We start from the raw sequence: 14025 nt of genomic DNA on the forward strand, positions 1-14025 counted from the left end.
AGGATTTTTTGCTAAAAATACTGCAAGGGGTTAAACTTGTTCTTTTAAAAGATTTGGGACCATTTTATTTTTCGGCCAATTTTTAAAAATGGGCCTTTTTGAGCCAGGATTTTTTGTTAAAAATACTGCAAGGGGTTAAACTTGTTCTTTTGAAAGATTTGTGACCACTTTATTTTTCGGCCAATTTTTAAAAATGGGCCTTTTTGAGCCATGATTTTTTGCTAAAAATACTGCAAGGGGTTAAACTTGTTCTTTTAAAATATTTGGGACCATTTCATTTTTCGGCCAATTTTTGAAAATGGGTCTTTTTGGGCCAGGATTTTTTGTTAAAAATACTGCAAGGGGTTAAACTTGTTCTTTTGAAAGATTTGGGACCATTTTATTTTTCGGCCAATTTTTAAAAATGGGCCTTTTTGTGCTAGGATTTTTTGTTAAAAATACTGCAAGGGGTTAAACTTGTTCTTTTGAAAGATTTGGGACCGTTTTATTTTTCGGCCAATTTTTAAAAATGGGCCTTTTTGAGCCATGATTTTTTGCTAAAAATACTGCAAGGGGTTAAACTTGTTCTTTAAAAAGGTTTGGGACCATTTTATTTTCCGGCCAATTTTTAAAAATGGGCCTTTTTGAGCCAGGATTTTTTGTTAAAAATACTGGAAGGGGTTAAACTTGTTCTTTTGAAAGATTTGGGACCATTTTATTTTTCGGCCAATTTTTAAAAATGGACCTTTTTGGGCCAGGATTGTTTGCTAAAAATACTGCAAGGGGTTAAACTTGTTCTTTTAAAAGATTTGGGACCATTTTATTTTCCGGCCAATTTTTAAAAATGGGCCATTTTTTAGCCAGGATATTTTGTTAAAAATACTGCAAGGGGTTAAACTTGTTCTTTTAAAAGATTTGGGACCATTTTATTTTTCGGCCAATTTTTAAAAATGATCCTTTTTGGGCCAGGATTTTTTGCTAAAAATACTGCAAGGGGTTAAACTTGTTCTTTTAAAAGATTTGGGACCATTTTATTTTCCGGCCAATTTTAAAAATGGGCCTTTTTGAGCCAGGATTTTTTGCTAAAAATACTGCAAGGGGTTAAACTTGTTCTTTTAAAAGATTTGGTACCATTTTATTTTTCGGCCAATTTTTAAAAATGGGCCTTTTTGAGCCAGGATTTTTTGTTAAAAATACTGCAAGGGGTTAAACTTGTTCTTTTGAAAGATTTGGGACCATTTTATTTTTCGGCCAATTTTTAAAAATGGGCCTTTTTGGGCCAGGATTTTTTGCTAAAAATACTGCAAGGGGTTAAACTTGTTCTTTTAAAAGATTTGGTACCATTTTATTTTTCGGCCAATTTTTAAAAATGGGCCTTTTTGAGCCAGGATTTTTTGCTAAAAATACTGCAAGGGGTTAAACTTGTTCTTTTAAAAGATTTGGGACCATTTTATTTTTCGGCCAATTTTTAAAAATGGGACCTTTTTGAGCCAGGATTTTTTGTTAAAAATACTGCAAGGGGTTAAACTTGTTCTTTTGAAAGATTTGGGACCATTTTATTTTTCGGCCAATTTTTAAAAATGGGCCTTTTTGGGCCAGGATTTTTTGCTAAAAATACTGCAAGGGGTTAAACTTGTTCTTTTAAAAGATTTGGTACCATTTTATTTTTCGGCCAATTTTTAAAAATGGGCCTTTTTGAGCCAGGATTTTTTGTTAAAAATACTGCAAGGGGTTAAACTTGTTCTTTTGAAAGATTTGTGACCACTTTATTTTTCGGCCAATTTTTAAAAATGGGCCTTTTTGAGCCATGATTTTTTGCTAAAAATACTGCAAGGGGTTAAACTTGTTCTTTTAAAAGATTTGGGACCATTTCATTTTTCGGCCAATTTTTGAAAATGGGTCTTTTTTGGCCAGGATTTTTTGTTAAAAATACTGCAAGGGGTTAAACTTGTTCTTTTGAAAGATTTGGGACCATTTTATTTTTCGGCCAATTTTTAAAAATGGGCCTTTTTGTGCTAGGATTTTTTGTTAAAAATACTGCAAGGGGTTAAACTTGTTCTTTTGAAAGATTTGGGACCGTTTTATTTTTCGGCCAATTTTTAAAAATGGGCCTTTTTGAGCCATGATTTTTTGCTAAAAATACTGCAAGGGGTTAAACTTGTTCTTTAAAAAGGTTTGGGACCATTTTATTTTCCGGCCAATTTTTAAAAATGGGCCTTTTTGGGCCAGGATTTTTTGCTTAAAAATACTGCAAGGGGTTAAACTTGTTCTTTTAAAAGATTTGGGACCATTTTATTTTCCGGCCAACTTTTAAAAATGGACCTTTTTGGGCCAGGAGTGTTTGCTAAAATACTGCAAGGGGTTAAACTGTTCTTTAAAAAGATTTGGGACCATTTTATTTTCCGGCCAATTTTTAAAAATGGGCCATTTTTTAGCCAGGATATCTTTGTTTAATAAAATACTGCAAGGGGTTTAACTTGTTCTTTTTAAAGATTTGGGACCATTTATTTTCGGCCAATTTTTAAAAATGGGCCTTTTTGAGCCAGGATTTTTTGTTAAAAATACTGCAAGGGGTTAAACTTGTTCTTTTAAAAGATTTGGGACCATTTTATTTTCGGCCAATTTTTAAAAATGGGCCTTTTTGAGCCAGGATTTTTGCTAAAAATACTGCAAGGGGTTAAACTTGTTCTTTTAAAAGATTTGGTACCATTTTATTTTTCGGCCAATTTTTAAAAATGGGCCTTTTTGAGCCAGGATTTTTGTTAAAAATACTGCAAGGGGTTAAACTTGTTCTTTTGAAAAGATTTGGGACCATTTATTTTCGGCCAATTTTTAAAAATGGGCCTTTTTGGGCCAGGATTGTTTGTTAAAAATACTGCAAGGGGTTAAACTTGTTCTTTTGAAAGATTTGGGACCATTTTATTTTTCGGCCAATTTTTAAAAATGGGACCTTTTTGGGCCAGGATTTTTTGCTAAAAATACTGCAAGGGGTTAAACTTGTTCTTTTAAAAGATTTGGGACCATGTTATTTTCCGGCAAATTTTTCAAAATGGGCCTTTTTTAGCCAGGATATTTTGTTAAAAATACTGCAAGGGGTTAAACTTGTTCTTTTAAAAGATTTGGGACCATTTTATTTTTCGGCCAATTTTTAAAATGGGCCTTTTTGTGCTAGGATTTTTTGTTAAAAATACTGCAAGGGGTTAAACTTGTTCTTTTGAAAGATTTGGGACCATTTTATTTTTCGGCCAATTTTTAAAAATGGGCCTTTTTGGGCCAGGATTTTTTGCTAAAAATACTGCAAGGGGTTAAACTTGTTCTTTTAAAAGATTTGGGACCATTTTATTTTTCGGCCAATTTTTGAAAATGGGCCTTTTTGAGCCAGGATTTTTTGTTAAAAATACTGCAAGGGGTTAAACTTGTTCTTTTGAAAGATTTGGGACCCTTTTATTTTTCGGCCAATTTTTAAAAATGGGTCTTTTTGGGCCAGGATTTTTTGTTAAAAATACTGCAAGGGGTTAAACTTGTTCTTTTGAAAGATTTGGGACCATTTTATTTTTCGGCCAATTTTTAAAAATGGGCCTTTTTGGGCCAGGATTTTTTGCTAAAAATACTGCAAGGGGTTAAACTTGTTCTTTTAAAAGATTTGGTACCATTTTATTTTTCGGCCAATTTTTAAAAATGGGCCTTTTTGAGCCAGGATTTTTTGCTAAAAATACTGCAAGGGGTTAAACTTGTTCTTTTAAAAGATTTGGGACCATTTTATTTTTCGGCCAATTTTTAAAAATGGGCCTTTTTGAGCCAGGATTTTTTGTTAAAAATACTGCAAGGGGTTAAACTTGTTCTTTTGAAAGATTTGTGACCACTTTATTGTTCGGCCAATTTTTAAAAATGGGCCTTTTTGAGCCATGATTTTTTGCTAAAAATACTGCAAGGGGTTAAACTTGTTCTTTTAAAAGATTTGGGACCATTTCATTTTTCGGCCAATTTTTGAAAATGGGTCTTTTTGGGCCAGGATTTTTTGTTAAAAATACTGCAAGGGGTTAAACTTGTTCTTTTGAAAGATTTGGGACCATTTTATTTTTCGGCCAATTTTTAAAAATGGGCCTTTTTGTGCTAGGATTTTTTGTTAAAAATACTGCAAGGGGTTAAACTTGTTCTTTTGAAAGATTTGGGACCGTTTTATTTTTCGGCCAATTTTTAAAAATGGGCCTTTTTGAGCCATGATTTTTTGCTAAAAATACTGCAAGGGGTTAAACTTGTTCTTTAAAAAGGTTTGGGACCATTTTATTTTCCGGCCAATTTTTAAAAATGGGCCTTTTTGGGCCAGGATTGTTTGCTAAAAATACTGCAAGGGGTTAAACTTGTTCTTTTAAAAGATTTGGGACCATTTTATTTTCCGGCCAATTTTTAAAAATGGGCCTTTTTGAGCCAGGATTTTTTGCTAAAAATACTGCAAGGGGTTAAACTTGTTCTTTTAAAAGATTTGGTACCATTTTATTTTTCGGCCAATTTTTAAAAATGGGCCTTTTTGAGCCAGGATTTTTTGTTAAAAATACTGCAAGGGGTTAAACTTGTTCTTTTGAAAGATTTGGGACCATTTCATTTTTCGGCCAATTTTTAAAAATGGGTCTTTTTGGGCCAGGATTTTTTGTTAAAAATACTGCAAGGGGTTAAACTTGTTCTTTTGAAAGATTTGGGACGATTTTATTTTTCGGCAAATTTTTAAAAATGGACCTTTTTGGGCCAGGATTTTTTGCTAAAAATACTGCAAGGGGTTAAACTTGTTCTTTTAAAAGATTTGGGACCATGTTATTTTCCGGCAAATTTTTCAAAATGGGCCTTTTTTAGCCAGGATATTTTGTTAAAAATACTGCAAGGGGTTAAACTTGTTCTTTTAAAAGATTTGGGACCATTTTATTTTTCGGCCAATTTTTAAAAATGGGCCTTTTTGTGCTAGGATTTTTTGTTAAAAATACTGCAAGGGGTTAAACTTGTTCTTTTGAAAGATTTGGGACCATTTTATTTTTCGGCCAATTTTTAAAAATGGGCCTTTTTGAGCCATGATTTTTTGCTAAAAATACTGCAAGGGGTTAAACTTGTTCTTTAAAAAGGTTTGGGACCATTTTATTTTTCGGCCAATTTTTAAAAATGGGCCTTTTTGAGCCAGGATTTTTTGTTAAAAATACTGCAAGGGGTTAAACTTGTTCTTTTGAAAGATTTGGGACCATTTCAATTTTCGGCCAATTTTTTAAAATGGGCTCTTTCGAGCCAGGATTTTTGGTTCAAAATACTGCAAGGGGTTAAACTTGTTCTTTTGAAAGATTTGGGACCATTTTATTTTTCGGCCAATTTTTAATAATGGGCCTTTTTGAGCCAGGAATTTTGGTAAAAAATACTGCAAGGGGTTAAACTTGTTCTTTTGAAAGATTTGGGACCATGTTATTTTTAAGCCAATTTTTAAAAAGGGGCCTTTTTGGGCCAGGATTTTTTGCTAAAAATACTGCAAGGGGTTAAACTTGTTCTTTTAAAAGATTTGGGACCATTTTATTTTTCGGCCAATTCTTAAAAAGGGGCCTTTTTGAGCCAGGATTTTTTGTTAAAAATACTGCAAGGGGTTAAACTTGTTCTTTTGAAAGATTTGGGAGCATTTTATTTTTCGGCCAATTTTTAAAAATGGGCCTTTTTGAGCCATGATTTTTTGTTTAAAATACTGCAAGGGGTTAAACTTGTTCTTTTGAAAGATTTGGGACCATTTTATTGTTCGGCCAGTTTTTAAAAATGGGCCTTTTTGAGCCAGGATTTTTTGCAAAAAATACTGCAAGGGGTAAACTTGTTCTTTTAAAAAATTTGGGGCAATTTTATTTTTCGGCCAATTTTTAAAAATGGGCCTTTTTGGGCCACGATTTTTTGCTAAAAATACTGCAAGGGGTTAAACTTGTTCTTTTGAAAGATTTGGGACCATTTTACTTTTCGGCCAATTTTTAAAAATGAAGAACAAGTTTAACCCCTTGCAGTATTTTTAGCAAAAAATCCTGGCTCAAAAAGGCCCATTTTTAAAAATTGGCCGAAAAATAAAATGGTCCCAAATCTTTGAAAAGAACAAGTTTAACCCCTTGCAGTATTTTTAACAAAATATCCTGGCTAAAAAAGGCTCATTCTTAAAAATTGGCCGGAAAATAAAATGGTCCCAAATCTTTCAAAAGAACAAGTTTAACCCCTTGCAGTATTTTTAACAAAAAATCCTGGCTCAAAAAGGCCCATTTTTAAAAATTGGCCGAAAAATAAAATGGTCCCAAATCTTTTAAAGGAACAAGTTTAACCCCTTGCAGTATTTTTAACAAAATATCCTGGCTCAAAAAGGCCCATTTTTAAAAATTGGCCGAAAAATAAAATGGTCCCAAATCTTTTAAAGGAACAAGTTTAACCCCTTGCAGTATTTTTAACAAAATATCCTGGCTCAAAAAGGCCCATTTTTAAAAAATTGGCCGAAAAATAAAATGGTCCCAAATCTTTCAAAAGAACAAGTTTAACCCCTTGCAGTATTTTTAACAAAAAATCCTGGCTCAAAAAGGCCCATTTTTAAAAATTGGCCGAAAAATAAAATGGTCCCAAATCTTTCGAAAGAACAAGTTTAACCCCTTGCAGTATTTTTAACAAAATATCCTGGCTAAAAAAGGCCCATTTTTAAAAATTGGCCGAAAAATAAAATGGTCCCAAATCTTTCAAAAGAACAAGTTTAACCTCTTGCAGTATTTTTAACAAAAAATCCTGGCTCAAAAAGGCCCATTTTTAAAAATTGGCCGAAAAATAAAATGGTCCCAAATCTTTTAAAAGAACAAGTTTAACCCCTTGCAGTATTTTTAGTAAAAAATCATGGCTCAAAAAGGCCCATTTTTAAAAATTGGCAAAAAAATAAAATGGTCCCAAATCCTTCAAGAGAACAAGTTTAACCCCTTGCAGTATTTTTTAAAAAAAATCCTGGCTCAAAAAGGCCCATTTTTGAAAAATTGGCCGAAAAATAAAATGGTCCAAAATCTTTTAAAAGAACAAGTTTAACCCCTTTCAGTATTTTTAACAAAAAATCCTAGCACAAAAAGGCCCATTTTTAAAAATTAGCCGAAAAATAAAATAGTCCCAAATCTTTCAAAAAAACAAGTTTAACCCCTTGCAGTATTTTTAACAAAAAATCCTGGCTCAAAAAGGCCCATTTTTAAAAATTGGCCGAAAAGTAAAATGGTCCCAAATCTTTCAAAAGAACAAGTTTAACCCCTTGCAGTATTTTTAACAAAAAATCCTGGCTCAAAAAGGCCCATTTTTAAAAATTGGCCGGAAAATAAAATGATCCCAAATCTTTTAAAAGAACAAGTTTAACCCCTTGCAGTATTTTTAACAAAAAATCGTGGCTCAACAAGGCCCATTTTTAAAAATTGGCCGGAAAATAAAATGATCCCAAATCTTTCAAAAGAACAAGTTTAACCCCTTGCAGTATTTTTAACAAAAAATCCTGGCCCAAAAAGACCCATTTTTAAAAATTGGCCGGAAAATAAAATGGTCCCAAATCTTTCAAAAGAACAAGTTTAACCCCTTGCAGTATTTTTAACAAAAAATCCTGGCTCAAAAAGGCCCATTTTTAAAAATTGGCCGAAAAATAAAATGGTCCCAAATCTTTTAAAAGAACAAGTTTAACCCCTTGCAGTATTTTTAGCAAAAAATCCTGGCTCAAAAAGGCCCATTTTTAAAAATTGGCCGAAAAATAAAATGGTCCGAAATCTTTTAAAAGAACAAGTTTAACCCCTTGCAGTATTTTTAGCAAAAAATCCTGGCTCAAAAAGGCCCATTTTTAAAAATTGGCCGAAAAATAAAATGGTCCCAAATCTTTTAAAAGAACAAGTTTAACCCCTTGCTGTATTTTTAGCAAAAAATCCTGGCTCAAAAAGGCCCATTTTTAAAAATTGGCCGAAAAATAAAATGGTCCCAAATCTTTTAAAAGAACAAGTTTAACCCCTTGCAGTATTTTTAACAAAAAATCCTGGCTCAAAAAGGCCCATTTTTAAAAATTGGCCGGAAAATAAAATGGTCCCAAATCTTTCAAAAGAACAAGTTTAACCCCTTGCAGTATTTTTAACAAAAAATCATGGCTCAAAAAGGCCCATTTTTAAAAATTGGCCGAAAAATAAAATGGTTCCAAATCTTTTAAAAGAACAAGTTTAACCCCTTGCAGTATTTTTAGCAAAAAATCCTGGCCCAAAAATGCCCATTTTTAAAAATTGGCCGAAAAATAAAATGGTCCCAAATCTTTCAAATGAACAAGTTTAACCCCTTGCAGTATTTTTAACAAAAAATCCTGGCTCAAAAAGGCCCATTTTTTACAATCGGCCGCAAAATAAAATGGTCCCAAATCTTTCAAAAGAACAAGTTTAATCCCCTGCAGTATTTTCAACAAAAAATCGTGGCTCAACAAGGCCCATTTTTAAAAATTGGCCGAAAAATACAATGGTCCAAAATTTTTCAAAAGAACAAGTTTAACCCCTTGCAGTATTTTTTACAAAAAATCCTGGCTCAAAAAGGCCCATTCTTAAAAACTCGCCGACAAATAAAATGGTCCCAAATTTTTCAAAAGAACAAGTTTAACCCCTTGCAGTATTTTTAACAAAAAATCCTGGCTCAAAAAGGCCCATTTTAAAAGATTTGCCGAAAAGTAAAATGGTCCCCTTTTACATCAGTCACAATGTGATGTGATTTACATGCATTCCAATGTAAACATTTTAATGGAATGTTTACTTACACAAACCAATAAATCAACGTTTATTTAGAATAGACACAGGACATTAACGCGGGTCCATGACTCCGCTTTCATATGTTACTCTGATGGAAAATTATTGTAAAGACAGTTTTATTTACAGCAAAATACGTTTGTTTTGATAGCCTCAAGCAGTGAGGAATTTCACCGCTTGTGATGGGATTGTAAATCATGCTCACGTGACCATACTTTAATCAGAAAGACCATAAACAAAACACATAGTGGAAACAAACTTGAATAACACTGAATGTGAAAGCATAATGCAAAGAATTGAAAACTACCCCCCCCCCCCCGCATCAAACGACAAGGACGAAATGTGAATTTTACAATAATGTTTATAGAGATAGCTATAATTATTCAGCAACTACAGTCGCTCGGCGTCTAATATGATGCAGAATATTTTAATACTAAACTACTTCAGATTACCTTGGCGTTGGAGCCTGTCGCAGCATATATATACATGTTTACTGCAAGTTTCCCTTTGTCAGGTTAGGGTGAAATTATTAGGGCTGTCATAATTAATGCCTGAGGGAAATAACTTCCTGGACAGCGAGCTTTACTTATGAACATAATACGAGATGAGTTGGCTCAATGCATAATGTTGGACACCGTCGCGCCGTTGACTAACCTCCCACAATGGGTTAAGTTTTAAATTGAGTTTCTGTTTTACTTCCCTGTTCAGATTAAGACCTATAGATGTTTGCTTCATGCAGAGATTGCACGATAAAGTAAATATTGTACCAGTGCTAGCTAAGGCAGACTGCTTAACACCAACAGAAGTTCGAACATTAAAAGATAGGGTAAGTTCAATATGAATGACATGATCAGAATTTACAAAACCTCCATATACATTGTGCTTATACAAGGGAAATGTTAATTAGTATAAACTATTTGTGAACCAGTTGGAAGATGTTTGGTTTGGGGATTGTTTGAGAGTTGGCTTGGAACTGTTGGAAGCCCTGCAGAACCATTAGTTAACATGGTATCGTTTTTTATTTATTTATTTATTTTAAATCTTCGAACAAAACAAAAAAACCAACACAGGCCGTTCAGGGAAGGGCGAAAATGCCAAAAAACTGTTATCAAAAAAGATGTGCCCTCCCAGACCTAGCTCATAAAAAGTTCACATTTGTACATTAAACATTCTAAAATTTAAGTACAGATTAAAACAAAAGATGGCAAGTACTCTTTAGGACACTAATGAGGAACCAGGCCATAAAACAGCAAGGGATTGTATGAGATGTTTCTTATGAACAATTCAGAAACCAGAAAAGACCTTATCATTTACCAAGTGGATCTGTCAAAGGTTGCTGATGATTCTCTGTGGTTACTGTTTACAGGTTTTACGTGAAATACGAGAGCAGGACATCAACATTTACAACTTTCCTGACTGTGACTCGGATGAGGATGAGGATTTCAAACAACAAGACTCAGAGCTTAAGGTAATCAACATCAGATAAACAAAACTGTGTTTCTAGTTTCAACAAAAGTTAAATAAAACGTTTTGAAAGAAACAAAATGTCCAACAGACTATAACTGTATTACAAAAGTAATTGCAAGAAAATGTCTGTACAAATTAAGTGAAGTTACTAACAAAGGGCTTGTGAATATACATGTATCTGGTTTCATTGGTATTAACAAAATGAACCTGGACAGGAGTCCATCGCATGTGAATCTCTAGCTTTCGTTGGTACTCATTTGTACTCCTAGGTGGAGAGAAGCAATTCGATAAAGTACCTTGCTCTGTGACACAAAGCCAGGATTCAAACCTACATTCTGTAAATTACACACTGAGCCCACTGCCCTACACTGCTCGGCTATACCAGATCAACTCTCGACTAGAACCAGTCCTAACATTACAACAACTGTACTAATTTTGTCTAAGGGTATCTATACTTTTACTTTGTAGAAACTTGTTTGCAAACATCCAATGTCTTTGTATTTGGTTTTCCAGGCTAGCGTACCCTTTGCTGTTATTGGCAGTAACACTGTGGTTGAGGTTGGAGGGAAGCGGGTGAGAGGAAGGCTATACCCGTGGGGCATCACTGAAGGTACGCCAAGTGTTCAACACAGACTGAAAACAGGGTCGTCATATTCACTGCAAGATATACCTTAATTTATAACTCTCATGACTACAAATAGTTTCTATGAACAGCGAGGGTACGGGCTATTATGTTTCGGTTTGTCACATCATTGATGTATGATAAGCACTACAAGTGCCTCAGGTGGGGTTTGAACCAATGACCCTCCTCATTCTAGAGTAAATTGGAACTCGCCTTTCAAGCAATGTAGTGGGTAACACAAACATTTTAACTATTTCCCACAGGGGATAAATAAAGAATGGCACGATTTGGCTTTGCCCAAGAACGATGCATGATACTGATTATAATATGTTAACCGTGTAAAGAAAAAAGGAAGTTCAACTTGTGATATAATAATTATAAGCAATAAGTAAATTAATTATTGGTTAACAAACTACACTTCTTTGTTACAGTTGAAAACCCAAAGCATTGTGATTTTGTCAAGCTGAGAAAAATGCTAATAAGGTAAGTGTGGAAGGTAAAATATTCCTTCTCAAACTCAATCTTATGGTATGAGTGTATCTCCCCTGAAAGTCATGAACAATTTGCTGTTTTGTCTTCACTTGGACACTAGACGAAATTAGGTTAAAAAAGTACATCATATGTTGGTACAAGGTCATTACCCAAGACTGTAGAGCACCAGAAGCGCAATTTTGGGAAGTTGAGTTCTATATATTATTGGAACATGAAACACATGGGTGACATACAGCAAGCACAAGTTAGTTATATCCCTGATAAAAGCAATGGTCATTGTCTGAAGAGTTACTTGCTGAAATTGCGTCCATTGCAGTCACACATTTGAGCTCCATCTTGTGCGGTCTTATACTTTCCTTTGTCATTTACTCCAAATCTCAAATAAAACATTAATACAACGCCAAGACCAGCATGGATAATTTGCACAAAGTTAAGAAACATCACTTGATTTACAGAGTGTAATGATTCAATTCCATCTTGAAACTAGAACTCACATGCAGGATCTGAAGGATGTGACACGCGACCTCCACTATGAGAACTATCGCCTCAGGAGAATCAAGGATGAGACAGATCATCCTGAAGTCAAGCAAGAGAGACTGTGAGTAGACGATTTGTCTGTCCATTTCTTAATCCATGTCTTAGATCACCTTTTTGCAAAAAATATTCTTTAAAAACATCAAGTGAACAAGTACTTTAGTAAAGGGAACTAGATACTTGCTGATTCTCTGTCAATGCCTCTGTCACTCACACCAGAAGCAAGAACTTGACACCGACAGAGGAGCAGTCTCAATACAAGTATGATGCTTGACATGTCATATGTCTTGCTCATAAATTAAAATGTGAAAATGACCAATAAAACACTTTCCATCTGTTCCAATCAATCAGTAACTCAATCAGAAAGGAAGCAGCCGTAAAGCCAGGCCCAAGTGAGAAAGATCGCATGTTAGAAGAGAAGGAAGCTGAGCTGCGTAAGATGCAGGAGATGTTGCTCCAGATGCAGGCCGAGATGGCGAGGCAGCAGGGTGGAGATGCTTCATCAAAACGTAATTCAAACGTAGTGGATGGATCCACTCTGCCAGGGGAGATGAATGACCCTAATGATAGCCGAAGCAGCACTGTGGAAGTATAATGTTATTGTTTATAATAATCAACGGTAAATGTACATATTTTTGGCAATAATCACATCAGCTAGAGGCAAACAGTTTCCAATCAATCCTTGAGTCATTCAATACATAATGTAAGACAACAGTGAAAAAGGAACTAAATCAGATTTTCAATACAGGACATTATTTTGTATGTAGAAACCTCAATTTGTTTTTCTCAAATTGGTTGAGAAACCTGTCCAAAACTCTTGAGATATAGGGCTGTGAAATGTGAGGCCTGGAAATACAGAGGTGACATAGGCCATTCCTATAGACTTCCAGGATTTCTAATGTCCGGCTTGCAAAATGAAAATGGCCTCGCCCTCTCAAAGTAATCTTTATACTTAAACACTATGCAGAATTATATTCCACTTTGATCTTTGTACTGAAACGGATATACTTCACACTAACCAGTGTATACATGTATTTCACTTATTGTAGAGCTAATTAGATTATCACATTTATGGCAATTACACATGGCATTTGATCAAGTCAAGCAAGAATTTTAGCATTATTGTGTTAGCATTATTTGTATTTATAGCAACAAGTGTCAACCATTAAGGTAATCACTCCTTAGTATAAGTCTTTCTCAAAAGTAGAAGAAAGGTGGACAATAAAAGACAGCTGCACTCTTAGAGTGGGTGAAATCGTCATTGTTTTTATACAAGACTGAAAGTCTCTGCTCTTCCAGAACACTTGTAGCTCTCCTTCTAGACAACTCTCTTTAATATGGAGAGGTTGGAAAATATTCCAAGATTCCATTCCAAGATTTAAGGTTGATTTAACTGACTCAACTTGAAAAAAAGAAAGTGTTTTGCTGTTTTCCTGATCTGACACATGTGTACAAGCAAATCTCACATCTCATACATAATTTTGTATACATTCATCAACATTTTCTTAACAGGATTCCCGGCAGGGATTAACTTGCGTGAGAATTTGGCTAGATTTTTCTGGGATCCCAGCGGAACCCGGATGGTGCGAGTCCCGGCTGGATTTTGATAGGGCTCTGCTAGGACTTTGGCAGAGTCCCAGCATTTTTTTCGCGGGATCCAGGCGGGGTTTTGATGGAATCCGTATTAGTCCAACCGGAATCCCGGTAAAATCCCAGTTGATCCAGGCCGAATCCGGTAAATTCAACTGGAATCCCTGTTCAAAGAAAAATCAACAGGGATTGATTGAGTGCTAGCTATTACAGTCAGCACTTCACAGGTTCATGTTTTGCCACTATTTATCAGTAGTTAACAGATAAATACTGCTATATTGTATTTATTCCGAAATTGAAATAACTATATACAGTTCTGTTTTATTGTTTTGGGATAGTCTTGGGTTCCCTTTTTTTTTTTTTTTTATTCTTCATTAGGTGATGTTCAAGTATTTATAAGCAGTGGAATGTCAATTAAGATAAATTTGTATATATGTAATAGTTGTTATATCGGAGAGTAATAATTTTGGAAAGCTTCCATTGAAAAAGGATTTTAATAAAGGTTTATAGTCTGAAACAAGGGACAGCTGGAAGGTGTTTACTTGAGTCTTGTACCAAATACATATG

At 34.4% G+C, this 14025-nt stretch overlaps 1 protein-coding gene across 5 annotated transcripts in view; it reads left to right on the forward strand.

Annotated features, from left to right (window-relative positions):
- The window catches only part of LOC117290523 (septin-5-like), a 30585-nt gene extending 16606 nt beyond the window's left edge, over positions 1-13979 (forward strand). For all 5 annotated transcript variants that reach the window (XM_033771951.1, XM_033771953.1, XM_033771952.1 and 2 more), the window contains 6 exons: positions 9462-9579; positions 10120-10221; positions 10734-10830; positions 11274-11325; positions 11822-11932; positions 12220-13979. In XM_033771951.1, the coding sequence (XP_033627842.1) occupies positions 9462-9579; positions 10120-10221; positions 10734-10830; positions 11274-11325; positions 11822-11932; positions 12220-12463 (724 nt within the window). In that variant the 3' untranslated portion in view covers positions 12464-13979. The remainder of the gene's footprint in view (positions 1-9461; positions 9580-10119; positions 10222-10733; positions 10831-11273; positions 11326-11821; positions 11933-12219) is intronic.
- The last annotated feature ends 46 nt before the right edge of the window (positions 13980-14025 follow it).

Source organism: Asterias rubens, chromosome 5, assembly GCF_902459465.1.
Source record: "Asterias rubens chromosome 5, eAstRub1.3, whole genome shotgun sequence".
In the NCBI taxonomy this organism is placed as follows: Eukaryota; Metazoa; Echinodermata; class Asteroidea; order Forcipulatida; family Asteriidae; genus Asterias; species Asterias rubens.